The 15,886-nt window shown below is 37.9% G+C and overlaps 1 protein-coding gene across 1 annotated transcript; it reads right to left on the bottom strand.

Annotated features, from left to right (window-relative positions):
* Nucleotides 1-2,975: 2,975 nt before the first annotated feature.
* POMP (proteasome maturation protein) lies at nucleotides 2,976-14,728 on the bottom strand. Its single transcript, XM_004680173.2, has 6 exons — nucleotides 14,550-14,728; nucleotides 12,613-12,710; nucleotides 10,692-10,752; nucleotides 9,709-9,810; nucleotides 5,983-6,076; nucleotides 2,976-3,266 (listed from the first exon to the last, which is right to left on the bottom strand). The coding sequence occupies exons 1-6, from the start codon at nucleotides 14,640-14,642 to the stop codon at nucleotides 3,199-3,201; spliced, it is 516 nt and encodes a 171-aa protein (XP_004680230.1). The 5' UTR covers nucleotides 14,643-14,728; the 3' UTR covers nucleotides 2,976-3,198.
* Nucleotides 14,729-15,886: the final 1,158 nt, after the last annotated feature.

Raw genomic sequence — 15,886 nt, 5'->3', positions numbered from 1 at the left:
TAAATTTTGTTCCCACTTAACTCAACTGGCTCAGGCACCGCAGTAACCTCCAGAGTTGTACTAATTCTGGAAACTTAGATTTGGTTTTTGCTGAGTACAACAACTTAAATAACACTCTTTCGGCTAATGTAGGTTGGTTTGGAGATTTGAGCCTGTTATTTGCTTTAAACTTTCCAATGCTATCAGAAGCAGTCACCCCACCATCTTGACTTTTTCAGTCTTCTTGTCCAAAATTTGCTATAAATTGAGCATGTGACAGTATGTGACTAGAGATAAGAGCTATTTTACAATTTGCCTGTCAAAGACAACTATGCTTCCTACCTAGATTCACTACCTGACCTACCTCAGTCACCTGTTACCAGTCCTCACACTTCCCTTGGGATATACCCCTGGAATATCAGTTGTCTGATGCCAATTACTCTATCACATGACATCCTCTATCATAGTACAATGTACCCAGGCTTTCTAAAGCACCCTGGATTTACTGGAATGAGAGTAGAGGCTGTTTCAATAAAACGTCTAGAAAAAGGCTAAGACATTAGGAGTGAAGGGAGCGCCCCAGACAAGGCCAACGGTAACAGCAGTTGTTCTGCAGCAGGAAGAGCACTGTGCTGTCAGCAACGAGTCACCTCACGATCACTCTCTTGTCCTTGCTCTATAGAGTCCAAGTCCAGAGGTTTAACTGACTGGACTCGGGCACATGCCCACAGGACAGACCAGCAGCAAGAGGTCTTAGATTTTTAAAGAGTGAAGCAGGACACTCAGAGGAGGAAAACCACCTTAAAGATACCAAGGACAATGACCCAGCAATCCCACTCCTAGGTATCTACCCAGAAGACATAAAAATACTGACTCAAAAAGATACCTCCATCCCCATGTTTATTGCTGCTTTGTTTACAACTGGAAAGACATGGAAACAGTCCAAATGCCCAAAAGTGGATGACTGGATTAAAAAGATGTGGTACATATGCACAATGGAATATTATTCAGCAACCAAAAAAACAAACACATGCCCTTTGCAGCAACATGGATGGAGGTGGAAAAGATCATGCTTAGTGAAATAAGCCAGAAAGAAAAGGAAAAATACGGATGGTTTCACTCATAGCAGTATAACGGACCAGGTAAGAAAACAGTAACAATAATGAACAGCTGTATACCAGAGACATTTTATGGGGGTGGAGTAGGGAATGGGATCAAAAACAGTGGGGGGAGGAAAATGCACTGGGTTATGGTGATGGCACATGGGTGATTTGGTGATGGGAAGCCCACCGGGATTACAACTGAGATGGAAAAATTCACAAAATGATTAAAAAATAAACATTATTTTTTTAAAAAAAAAGATACAAAGAAAATCTAAGTGGGAAATTCTACAGAACAAAAAGAAATGGAGGTGGAACCCATAAAAAAAAAAAAACTGGGATAGGCCCTCCCTGGTGGTGCAGCGGGTTAAAGCACAGCACTGAGAATCTAAAGCCACCTCCCCATGAGTTCGATCCCCGCCTGCCCCAGAGGTGACCACATGGTGTGGCAGACCTCTCCTGACCCTCTCACTGCTCCCCTCAGCAGTGTACTTCGTCGATCTGCCTGTTCTGCTCCCCACTCTGTCTCTGGTGAAGCCTCTCACCACCCCTGAGCCTCTGGCCTGTACCCCAATTCTGTATGCACAAATAAATATTTAAAAAATAAAAAAAAACTGGGATAAAGAGCAATCAAAATGTGTTACTTGGATCAGGACTGACTCAGTAACAGCTGCCAAAAAAAACAGTGATAGGATCATCAGAAATTTGAATATTGGCTGCACATTTAATTACAGAGAATTACTGTTAACTTATGTCTAACAGTACTATGGTTACACGGCTTAATATTTACACGTGTAAATATTAAAAATACAAATTTCTACATAGAAATGATGGCTGGCTGGAATTAAAAAAAAAATCAAGGGGAAAAGGGGATGATAGTGTAAGGTTGGCCATAGTAAATTATGGAAGCCAGATGATGGGATCATGAGCTTATATTGTGTTTCTGTCTACTTTTGCATTTTGAAAGTTCCCCTAATAAAAAGTTTAGAAAGCACAATAAACTACTTCTTGTGCCTTATCAGTTTCCTTTGACTCTTCTTTTCATAACACAATGCCTATTTTTAAGATATTGCACAGAATGGAGCAAGGTTATTATTGATGCCCTTGCTTCTCATGATCTTGTGACTTTCTCATGTGACTCAGCAGAACATCAGTAGTACTGTCAGTCTTAATGCTGACTGATGGCTTACTTAGTATTTCTTTAGTCATGATTTCTATGATGATTATGGTTTTCAATAAATATAAGTGTCTCAAGTATATTCAATATTCTATGAAATAAAATTCAACAAAGCTGTTCCTGAAAAAAAACTTTATATTGAATGATTACCCATCCACTAATTAAAAATCTAAAAATCTTCAATTTTTATATACTGGAATCATAAATACATTATAAGAAAGAACAATCATTGGAAGAATTAGTTTTAAATTATGGGGGGTGGGGGAAATAAATATGTAATTGTGGATGCAGTGTGTGTAAATGAATGTACTAATTTAAGTATTTTGTGATACATAAGGAAAATGAATTTACTTTTAATAGTGTTATTTGACAATATGTTAAATATATGTTAAGTCTATACAATTTAATTTACTTTTGCTGATTGCGTTTTCTTTCAATTAAGATAGATGAAAAATCAAAACTTTTGATCGATGCTTTTTAACCAAAAAGAATAAAAAATAGCTATATAGCTATAATCCTAAAGGATCATCCATAAAGTAAATTGTTATTCTTATAAATATTGATGGGCTATACTCAAATAGGGTTCTAAGTACCTTATTTTATACTTTTCAGTGTTAGCACTGAAAATTAGTTACAAACACATATTCTGAAAGAAGTTACTGAAGACTGAGACCATACTGATACTTACTCAACAGTAAATTTATGGAGTACATGGAAAATAAGTTGAATTAGAACAGAATTTTATTATTTTAATGTAAACTACGAGTTCTAAAATCGCTTCCCATTACCAATGACCAAAATAATTTCAAATGATCAGAGACACGGTCTAAGCAAAAATTCTCATATGTCAGTCAGTATTTTTAATATTGTGTACATAAAATTATAGTAAAAAGAAGACTATACAAGCAACCGCCCCTCTATTTTCATGACCAGCACAGAGCATCACAGTAAACCGAGTTTATATTCCACCATCAAGTGTGGTTCTCCCATTAGTTCACTTTGTGACGGGTCTGAAAACAAACAAAGAACATATTAAAGTCTTCTCAAAAAAAGATAAATTCAATGATTCCACCCACATGAAAATCTCTAATGGACAAAACTGGGATTTAGAGTGACACAAAGCATTAGTGGTTGGTTGGGGCCAAGAGTGGAAAGTGTGCACAGTGTGGACAACATTCTATAACTTGACTGGGAGGACAATTACATAGCTAGACACCATCTGCTTTGAATTTACGATTTCATTCTACTGTATGTCCATTATACCACCTGAATCAGCATCCTAAATCAACAAAAACCTTGAAAATCTTCACTCCTGTTTTTACAAAGAGGTCAAACAAAGGCCTTATTTTTACTGTCATAATACCTAAGAGAATGAATAGCAACAGAAGCTTCATAAAGATAATGAAGCCTTTTTTTTTCCTCTTTGCCCTCTACTCAACATAGAACTAGAATAAAAACTCAAAGAACTATAAAATTAGTAAAAATATTCACTCACATTAAAATCACTATTATCAAGAGTCACAGATCAATTTGGATGTTTACTCACTGATTTCCTAAGAAACTGAACATTACTGTGTTACATCAGTTCAGCACTCTAGACTCTTGACCTTATCACACAACAAAATAGCTTTAGCAGCAACTGTTATGCTACAATATTAAGAGTATAATGCTATGTAACAGGCAAAATCCCCCCTGAGGAATTATCCAAAGTACAATCCAGTGTTCTCATCTGAACAAAAATCATCTACCCAACCAGGAGCCTTTCTAGTTTATGTCTACACGATAGCTGTGATCTTTTTAAATGGGAATTTCTACCACATCACTGCTTCCCACTGCTTTGCTTTTCACAGCCTTAGACTGCACTCGCAATAAATTTTTTTGCAGTCACAAGATTCTGGCCCCCCTACACTCTGCCTTTTAACTTTACCCTACCCCACACTCCATTTTCTTCAAGAAATACAGCCATGGGGATCTTAAAAGACTTAGTGTGTGTTAGGAGAAAGAATCAGTGTCACTTAATTCTTGAAGTCCTATAAGTAGAGATGGCATCTGTCTTTCTTCTAGACTCTTTTCATGGTTTTTTCTAAAGTGAACTTCAGAAGACAGATCATATCTCCTCTAGAGCACAGGACAGACTAACTGCCTAGTATAAACGATTCTGGTGCTCCTAAGTTGGTGTTTCTCTTAATGTAACAAAGCCCACCATATATGCAGGCATCACCTGACCCCCTTCTTGCTGCCCTGTAGTACTTGAGGTGCAGTGAACCAACAGGAAAATTGATACTGACAACTATTCCATCTCTTCAACTCTTGTTTTCTACCTGCATCCATGAACCCATGACTGGCTAACTTGTTATCTTTAACTAGGATAAGATCTTAAATATTTAAGAGTTCTTCAGGGGCTTTCCCTGGTGGCACAACAGTTGTTAAAGCACAGCACTGTGAAGTTACCCACAGCCACTGTAGCATGAGTTCCATCCCCAGCCAGGGAGGTGACCCACATGGCACTGCAGTCCTCTCCTGTCTTGCCCGCTGCTCCCCTCAGCAGTATATTTCAGTTAATATACCTATTCCAGTCCTCACTGTCTCTGTGAACCCTCTTACCCTGCCCCCACACCTCTGGCCTGCACCCCTGGTCTTGCATAAATCAATCAATCTTAAAAAAAAAGAAAGGAGTTCTCCAGCTTTTCTCAAGTTAGAGACTGAATATATTGCTTCTTCTGCCTCTAGTTTTAGCTCAAACTAAATTCACTGATCTTTCAGGAGCCAACTTATGGCATAATCAGAGGTATGTGACTTTCCCACCTTTTGTATTTCATGTTTAACTGTTTAATGTTTACCTCTCCTGTTAGAAAAGAGATTTTCTTTATAGAATGAAAGGAGTGGATTTTTAAATAAAAGATTCTTGTAATTAATTAAAAGGTTAAAAATATATAAAGAATGGAACTATCACCTTACTAAATTGTAAATGAGGTCTTAAGGTCAATGTAAAAACAAAATTTCCAGGTTTTCCTGCATTAAACAACTCCCCCAGGGAAGATACTAAAAGAGGAGGCTCACTAGACTTCTGTTTTGTCCACAACATTTCCTAACTGGACATCAGCAGCCAAACTAAACTAATATAATTTAATCCTGTTGGGTTGTTCTGTTTCTCCTGAACTGCTGGGGGCATAATAAGCACAAACAATACTGAGTAGAATTGTGTTTAACTTCCTCAGAACCAGAAAAAAGAGGATGCCACAAGTATTGTTCCTACATAAAAGTTATACATGATACAACTATTCGAAGCTCACTAAAAATGACAAATTCTGGTTTCTTACTCTATAGAGACACAAAATTAACTTGTGGGGGGGTCTATTTAAAACAAATAGAAGTTTTGTCCTTTTCCTAGTTTTCATTTAGGCATATCCCACAAATGAGTACTACAGCCAATAATCATTCTTTAAGTTACCTTAAAATACTGTATTACACTCACATATCAGGCATTATCCTCAGACGTGAAACTTACAATACTTGACTGAATGACTATTCCATCAGAAGTTTTGAGTCTTACTTTCAAAACTAACTGAAGAACAATTATTACCATTAAATTTTATCTAGTGCATAAACACAAGTGAATCTGATCAATTTTAAGTTACATTTAATGAAAAATCCTATTAGTTTTGTTGGTTGCTATGACCTTATGCATTACTATGGTTCCAAAAAAAGGTGTTGAATGACACTTACCATTAAGAATATCTTCAAATCCAATAGTCTCATCATTACCTCTCAAAATATCCAATGAAAGGTTTGAGCTTGGAAGAAATGGAAGACGCTGAACCTTGGTGAAAATTTGAAAGGACATGATTAGAAAAAAGAATATGTACCCTAATTTCAATTTTTCTGAAATTTACAAAACTAAGTAGATTATCATTTTAGTACCAAGGGGGAAAACATCAGCATATATTTAGCACAAACTAAATGTTTTAAACTCCTCAAAATGTTACTTAAAATACATAAAGTCACTGAAACTATAGCTTTTATTAATTTGCACATATTTTGTAGTTTTGCTTATATTCAGGAATACCACAGCATATACCATGTGATGAAATAAAAATTCCCAGTACCTAACCACATCTCCTTCCTAATAAATGTGAAATGACTGGATTCCTGAATTCCTAATCAGTGAGAGTACTATTCTTAGTTGACTGATCATTCTGTTTATATTACTTAAAAAAGTACAAATTTAGGTTATAAACCTTTAAAACATTGGTGGTATTTCTGGTATATAACCAGAAATAAAGGTCAAAGTCACCTAGGGGCCTTTAAAAAAAACACAATGCCAATCTAAACTAGTGTTACTTTTTGTCTAGTAAGTACATATATCGGAGACTGGTACTTATGTGTAGTGGAGAAAGCACAGGCTGTGGAATCATAAATCTGGATTCAAATTCTCATTTTACCACTGACCAACCCTATGGCTTTGTATGTGTTTACCCTCGGTTTCCTCATCATCAAACAGGGTATTAACCACCATCCTCAAACCTGTAGTAGAGTATAAAGTCTGTAAACAGTATAGTTACTGGCACTCCAAAAGCTTTAGAGTAGCCAAGCAAAATTTTAGTTTTCTGTTCTTTGTTATTTGTTTGGTAATTTCAACTGAAATCAATGCAACTAATTTTGGATATTACCAAGAGTAATAGGTGCTCCATGTTTACATGATAATCAGACTTTAAATAATCACAACTTCAGAATCTAAGGAGGCAACTAATAATGTTTCTTCCCCAAAGAAAATATAACCACTTTTTTATTTACTAATGGCCTACATTTTTTACCTTTTACAGCATGAAAATACTTCTCTAGACTGTCAAAATTAAGTAATGAATAAAACGGGGAAGGTAAAGGGAGAAGAGGAATTATGACAAATAGTTAAACCTGAGCCTGTAAACTAAACCAGAGAGAAAGGGAGCTGGTAAGTACAGTAGGATCAGAGGTGTAGCTCTTGAGAATATATCAAAAGCAGGGACCAGGAGGCAGTTGTTAAACATCCTGTCAAGCAGGAATTATAATAGCATAGGAATCAGAAAAGGGCCAGAATTCTAAGCAAAGATGTTTGGATTAAATGGGATTAAAAGCTTAGGCCCAAAGTAGGGAAGTAGGTGGCTAGAATCTGAGAAGTAGGAGAAGGAAGAGGTAAGTTAACAATTCTTATGAGATATATAGTATTTAATCCTCAGAATAATCTATACCAGTCTTATTGCTAACTCCATATTAAAAAATAAATGATCTGAGCCTCAGGAAAGATGTGTCATTTAAGTGCTTAAGAGCCAAGATTCATATCCAACTTATTCTGACATAGTTATGTGGCTCTTCTACAGCTTTATCTTTTGGGGGGTGTGGGGAATTCTAAAATAATTTCCAGGGCAACTGAGCCTAACTGATGACATTAAGACAGTCTTATTAGAAATAAACAGTATTTTGTCAGGTGAAAGAAAGGAGTTCACAATAACAGGGAGAACATGTGCAAAAACCAAAGGTAGAACATAGCTAGGTTGAAGGCATGGAGTATGGCACAGCAAAGAGCAATTCATGAACTGACCCATCCCATAGTAAGGCTCTGGGGTATTATCCTGAGGGCAAATTAAGTGGAGTCACATGATCAAATTTATGTTTTTCAAAAAATATTCTGGCTAGACTGTGTATAATGGACTGAAAGGTGGTGGAGGTGGTCACTACTGTAATCCAGATGAAGCTCGGTATGGGTCAGGACCAAGATAATAAGCATTTCATGTTTAACTGACTTGATGTTGAGGTTAGGGGTGAAGGTGGAGAGTAAAAACTCCAATTACTGCCTTAGGAAGAAACCTACTTATGGAACATGTGAAAAACAATGAGTCACTTGCATCTGTACATATGAAATCTGATGTGTTTACGGGAACTCTACCTATAATTCAGGAGTCAACAACACATAACTGACATCTAAATAGGAACAGATATGAAATAATAGGATGAGGAAAGGCCTAGAGATAGAAAACTAATAAAATTGGCACTTCAAGGGGCAGAAAGGAGTAAAAGCAACCTGCATAAAGGACACCTGAGAGCAAGACTTCAGAAAAAGGGAGACATCAGGAAAGCCTACTCTTCTAATATTCAAAAGAAGAAAGACCTTTCTTTTTTTAAAGATTTATTTATGCATATAGAACTGGGGTACAGGCCAGAGGTGCAGTGGTAGCAAGAGGCTTCACTGGAGACAGAGTGCGGAGCAGAACAAGCAGACTGATGAAGTACACTGCTGAGGGGAGCAGCGGGCGGGTCAGGAAAGGTCTGCTGCACCATGTGGGTCACCTTGGGGGCAGGGATCGAACTCATGCTGAAGTGGCTTTAGCCTCTTAATGCTGTGCTTTAACTCACTGCGCCACCAGGTGGGGCCCAGATCTTTCTTTTTTAACATCTAGTTAAATATTTATTTATTTTTGTGTAGAAGAACTGAGGTGCAGGCTAGAGATGCATGGGATGAGGGAATTCACCAGTCTGAGCGGGGAGAACAAGCATACTTACTGAAATACACTGTTAAGGGGAACAGCAGGTAAGATAGGTCTATTGTGCCGTAAACTGGTTAGCTCCCCGGCAGTGGGGAACTGAACTCTGGCATGGTGGTAGCACTGAGACTTAGCCTATATGCCACCAGGGAGGCACCCCCAAAAGTTACTTGTGTTACATACTACAGGTCATCGAGAAAACTGAGAGCCAAAGAAAAGCCTCATTGAAAACTAGGCTGAGTAAACAGGAGGTTAAAAGAGAAAACACAGCAAATGTAGGCAACTTTTTAAGAAGCTTGACTTGTTGCAAAGCACACTTAGTTGAGAAATTAGTATAGAAGAATTTGAGACCAACAAATTTGTTTTAAAAAACAAGAGATTCAAGTATATGTAAACAATATAAATGTTGCTGATGAGCCAGAACAGGGAGAGGCTGAAGGTATCAGCTATGGAAAAGAACAATTAAGGAGAATGCCCTTGAAGCACTATGATGTGGCAAAATTCAAGCAGAATCCAGGGTGAATAGGAGGGAAAACAGCTAAAAAGTTTTTATACACTTAAAAGGACATTTCTGAAGATCTTATTCTGAGCAACAGATATACTTAGCCATACACAAACTGCCCACTACATACCCTCACTTAGATATTCCTAGAGGCCTCTTAAATTTAAAATTTAGTGTGAAACCCCCCTCCAGCCCCCCCATGGAGAAAACCATGAAAGCTAATGCAGGTTTAAGTTTTTAGACACTAAAGTTATAATTTGGAGTTTTTCACCTAATCAGGATTTTATACTGAAGAAGGGAGAAAATTGAATAGGTTGTAGGAGGAAGAAAGAAGGTAAGGTTTACACAGCTGATATTAAAATAGAAGAGTCCTTCCAAGTGATTATCAGAACATAATGTGGGATGAACATGTAGCTGACAACCACAACTTACCTGCTGCACTGCCTTGAATTCCATCTGTAATTTCAGTGGAGCAAATAAACCCTGAATATTTCTCAGTGTGGAAAAATTCATTTTATCCTGGTTGAGTCGGAACTACAAAAGATTAACATAATTTAAATGTCACATTCTGCATTCAAAACAACTGGCACTGACACATATATATACTATTCAGATGAAGGATTTAATATCCATAAGTAGAATTAAAAGCAAAGTACATTTCCTACTTCTTCAATAAATTTTAGTGTGTGTATTTCTATATTTTACCAGCATGTGCTCTACTTACCTTTATGCACTATACTTCACCATTATAAAATTACCATCTAAAATCTGGATTCACAAAATTAATAAATAAAGAATATTTTTCACCTTGCAAAAGTAATGTTTATAAAGCATAACCTCATTTGTTTGACTAGATTTATTGTAAACTGGTAGCACAAAAGTATAGAGATGCAGAAAGTTACATGTAGTGACAAAAGTTAATAGTATAAAGTATGATAGTATATGTTGCAAAGGATTTTACATCTAATTTCAGCTTCATAAATAGAGGAATTACATCATATTCATCTGTATACCTAGTGTGCCTAGCAAGTGTATAAGTCTCAACTAAGTGTCAACTTAGAGACTGCCAGCTTAAGAAAGAGGTCAAGGTTAGCGATATGAACTTGAAGATCAGCAGCAAAAATATAAACGAAAACAAAATCATCAAATGAGAAAACAGTATGAGAGGAGTGACAAGGTAAGTGGACCTTTAGAAGTGTTCATAAACAAAGACAACAGAGGAATGTGCAGAAAGGGAGCTTTAGTGAAGAATGATAACCTAGTGCTAATTGAAAGGATATTAAAAATAAGGCTCCACATTCTTCATGGTCGAATACTCAATATTAGAACTGTCTTAACAAATGAAACCATGTTAGTGTTATTGAAAGACCTGTCTACTAGAGGATTAAAAACAAAGGTGCAGGTAACATACTTACATTCTTTTCTGACAATTCAAGAGGATGACTAGGCAGAAGTTCATTTTTCACACAAGAAAAACTGAAAATAAACATTTAAATGGGAGGTTAAACATGAGTCAATACCCAAAGTTCAAAAATCACATCTAACAAGGACACAACTATAATAGAACAGCATGAAGGAGTTTTCTGAGATGATGAAACCACCCTGTATCTTGACTATGATAAGGGCTACAGGAACTGATAAATGTACAAAGTTCATATAACTATCAATATATTCCAAATTGGGAGGTGAAGGAGTCATATTTACTTTATAATAACTGTTTTGCAATGTCTCTATTATAGACATTGGTGGTCAACACTAAAGAGAACTCCAGAACTCATTAGTCACTAGAGAGAACTCTCCAACACAATGGTGCTAAATGACAACCTGGACATAAGTGAAATTTAATAAAGTATTATTATTATTATTACTTATTATTACTCTGATGACATGCTTCTTATATAAACTATGCAAGCCTCTTCATTCAGGCTTAATGCATCTTTAGTATTAACTATTTTTTTAACATATGCTAAATAATGTGTTTGACATTTATAAAATATGTACTGTGTGTAAGTACTATGTTTTAAATGATTCTCTGCTAGAACCAGGTCTTTGTAACTATAGTCATCTTTTTTTTTTTTTAAGATTTATTTATTTATTCATACAGAACTGGGATACAAGGCCAGAGATGTGGAGGGTGAGAGGATTCACCAGGGACAGAGTGGGGAGCAGAACAAGCAGATCGTGAAGTACACTGCTGAGAGGAGCAGCAGGCGGGCCAGGAGAGGTCTGCCACGCCATGTGGTCTCCTCCGGGGCAGGCGGTGATCGAACTCATGCGGAAGTGGCTTAAGCTTCTTAGTGCAGTGCTTTAACCCGCTGTGCCACCAGGGAGGGCCACTATAGTCATCTTTTTATATCTCAAATCGTCATTTCAGAATTGAAAGAAATTTTAGAAATCCTGTGACAATTATTTTTTGAATACTATTTTGTACAGAGGATTATCCCAGAAGTGGAATTTAAAATGGTTCCACTCATGGCAATCTTACAGTCTAACTGGGAAGAAAAAGAACATTTCATATGAAAGAATAAATAAGCCAGGACATGGTTAAGGACTGATTTATGAATTTGATGTAAGTCAATTTATATTTCTAGTTCCAAAGGCTATGCACTGCATCTTTCATTATAAAATGGTAGTCTATAATGATACCAGCATTAGAAGGTGTCAAGAAAAAGTACCAGCACTAGTACATAAACAAAACAACAGAAGAAAACCCAGGAAAAGAATTACAATTATGTGCTGAAGCTAGGAAAGAAAATTATCAGCTAGCACTGAGTACTTACTACTGTCTTCACCTTTTCTAGGTATTTTCTGTCTTCATTCATTCATTCCTCAACTGAGTTACATACTCTAACCAGCCCTATTTCATAGATTGAGGACTGAGGCACAAAGGAATTAAGAAACTTGTCCAAAGGCATACATACATCTACTAAACAGCAGAGTCGTGTCTGGGCCCAAACAGTCTTAGGCAGAGTCCCTGCTCTCAACAGTGTGTCCTAGTGTCTCCCAAAGAAAAGTGAATTATTCCACAATAGTTACTAAGATAGGATACAAACGGCTTTCTAAATTATCAGTAGCAATAAGCAAACTCCTACCAACTCATGCTACTTGGCAGCATCCCCTAAGAGGATGCCCTATCCTGGGAACTTACATTCTGATCATGCTTCCTTCCACTCTAGAAAACATCTAAACCTTCACCTGCCCCCCAGCTGGAGGTACATTACTTATATCTATCAAAACAATATTCACTTTGGCTTATCACAATTTTTAAAAATATATAAAAAATAATTTACAGAAATACTTTATTATAACAGTGAAAGACACAACTGTCCCATGTACCCTTTTCGAAGAAGATCATGACTTTCAAAAGGTCCACTTGCTGACAGTTCATTAACAGGAATACTGTGCTTTAGCTGAGATCCAAGTCCTCTAGAATTCTATAACAAAAATTAAAAATGTTAAATACAAAAAATATTAACAATCCCTTAATAAACCCTGGTGTAAACACTGATTATACAGAAAAAGTAAGGTCTCTGTCAAGTATGATGCATCTCAAGAATTATAACTGCAAAGGAACAGTTAGTAATTTTTTTGAGGGTAGGAAAGATTCCAAAGCCTGATCTCTGAATACTGAAAGTCATTCCAGAAAAGAAAGAACATGGATAAAATTATAAAATGTATCTAAGAAAGTAGCTTGAGATGACTGGTTAAATACCTAAGTGATGCAAAAGGCTGGCAAAGTGAGAAAGTCTTAAGCATACACAGAAATTCAGGTTTATTTTGAAACTGACCATCTCAGAAGGATAACTGCATGCTCAGAATTACTTTCATTTAAAAGATTCCTCCCTCAGTTCGGCATGGTAAGCCCAGAGTGAAAAATGTTAAGGACAGGAAAGCTAAAAGACAGTAGGTCACAGAATTTCATAAGTTCTATTAGAGGATGGTATTGCCTATAAAAAAATATATATATCACCAAACTAGTATAAAAAAGAAATACTCAGTATATTTGGTAGTGATGTATTACCACCATGTTACATAATTATAAAATACTTAATCACCAAGCATGTATTAAACATTTACTATGCGACAGGTACTTCAGCTGGATACTGAAGACACAAGTCTACCTTCAAGGGCTTTGTTTAATGAAGGCAGATCAGACAATCAAATAAAATGTAAAATAAAAACGTTACAACAGGTAAAAAGAATATGCTGATGATACCCTGCAAATTTCTCAAGTACAAATCCCTGCAATTCTGCAGAAAAACATACAAGAACTACAAATATTCTAGCATTCAGTCTTACAATATTCTAGAATACACAATTCTAAGAAACCAACTTTTTATTGATATCTTAATTCATCTGTATACTTTATTTGACAAATACTTTAGCCTGCCCAGAGTTTTTTCAATACACTACCCGAATGCTGGTTCCCAGACCCAGATAACTTTCAACAGCTCTCTACTCCATATTTTTGCCTCCAGACACTTTCATTTTCTCATTCTGCACACCAAGGTTTTCCTAATACTTCATATAATCTCTCCAACCAAGGCTCCATTAAAAAAAAAAAAAAAATCAACCAAAGACAAAAACAACCTGTCACTGGTTTTCCAATGTCTCACGTAAAAAGGAGTCCAAGGTGCTTGGCCTGGAACTCAAGCACCAGATGGAGGGTTTCAACTCCTTGACAGAGAAATCATGGCCCATCAGGAAAATGTAATCCAGTGCAGGTTACTAACCAGGAAGCCTAGTCTGATATTCAACCCCTCCGACATCTAGCATAACACAACTTCCCCCAAAAGTCTGGAAAATAAAAAATTTTCAAAATGTGCTCCATATAGCTGTGGCTTATCAGGGCTGTTCCGAGGATCAGCGGTGGCCAAAAGTTTGAGGCCTCTGGGCTCCCAGAGATTGTCCCGGCAGGGTAAGTGCAGTCGGCAGCGCCTAGGCATAAGTCCTTTCCAGCTCCCCGCAACTACGGGGAACAGGCCAGGGCCTACTGAGGAGGAGGTGGGAGGGTGCCAACCGAGAGAAAAGACAGACTTGGAAGATGATGATGTGGAACAACTGCTCGCGGGACCTCTACCCGAGCACCTGGGCGAAAACCACGAATCCCCAACCCCCATGACTCGACAGATCATGGCGTCCTAGGCCACGCTCATCCCCCCCGCCCCCGTCTCCGCCGGCACCGGCGGACTGGCAGGGAGGTGGTTGCCGGTTCCTGCCGGGCCACGGTCCCAAGCTCGCCGGGAACTAGGGTCACCCGGGGGCTCACTCACCATTTTCAACAAGCTCTGCGAACAACCTCTCAGTGCCGTTACCGTCAGGCCGCTCCGCCGATCACTTCCGTTTCCGGGGTTGCCCCCCCACATCCGCCGGAAGTGCGTCCGTCCGGACGAGGAAGGAAGGAGGGCGCGGGGCCCGGGTAGGGAGCCGCGCGGGGCCGTGGCTCCCACGCCTGCAGTCCCGACGGACTGGGGGCCAAGGGTGCAGTGAGGGTGTGTACTGGGAGGGGAGGGGAGTCGGGACTGGACGTGCTGGAGGGAAGACAGGCGCGGGACCTCCGCGTAGCTAATAATAAACCTCTATCGTTTGTGCGTTTCAGAATGTGTGATGTGCTTCGTTATGCGTCCCCTGAATACAAAACCTCGTGGGGTAAATAGTACATTTTCGTAAGGGTAAAGGAATCTTATGTAGGATGCGTGATTTACTGCAGTCATTTAACAAGCAAAAGTGGACCACTAGGCTTGTGCTAGTTTGGGTGTGTGTATGTGTTTTTTTAGTATTCTTCGGGATACTGCTCTGTTCCTTCCTACCTTGCTATGATAATACAGAAATCAGTCAGGCTGATGTGGTTCCTGAGCTAGTGGAGTAGAGGAGGGAGCTGACAACGAATAAAATTTACATACATTGGACTCTCACTACATAGAACATAATGCTCAGTGCTTTACATAAAGCATCTCTAATATTTTTCAATGATTTTATGCTGTTTTAAAGAAACCCCCAAGAAGATAAGTAATCCTAGTATCTGTAAATACTTGTTTTTTTATCTTCTAGTCTGTATTCATCCTACTCTTTCTAGCTGTGCATCCTTGCCTGGAACTTTTTCCTCTGCAATAGTGGTTGCTAAAAATGAGCCTTTTGAGACTGCCCCTAACAGTAAGTAACCTTATGGATGTGAACTTGAAGTACCATCCTATGCTGGAGTACTAACATCTGCATAGGGCTCATCCAAGAAAGGAGTGGGAGCCAGACAAAGGCCCTTCAGAATTAGTAATACAGTCTTTGGAGTAACCCCTAGTACCCTGATTTTATGGGTACAGAAACCATACTACCTAAGAGATTAAATAAATATGCCCAAGGGCCCATTATTATGATCACTATACTATATTGTATTGTCTTCCAAATTAAATGTATGAAAATTTATGCAGTCGGTCATATAAGGGAGAAATCTTAAAGAATCATTGCACTGATAGCCAAAGGATGAGCATGAACTAGATGAAGTTAAATATATAAGAGAACATTATATACTCCAAGTGGAATAGTCCTGTGTGGCTACAGTTCAGATAGTAAGGTAAAAAGTAGTGTGAGAGGAGGCTGTAAGTAGATGCAAACA

The sequence above is a fragment of the Condylura cristata genome, unplaced genomic scaffold (assembly GCF_000260355.1).
Source record: "Condylura cristata isolate star-nosed mole 26May11 unplaced genomic scaffold, ConCri1.0 scaffold00010, whole genome shotgun sequence".
NCBI classification, from domain to species: Eukaryota; Metazoa; Chordata; class Mammalia; order Eulipotyphla; family Talpidae; genus Condylura; species Condylura cristata.
This window is presented reverse-complemented; position numbering and strand designations above follow the sequence as displayed.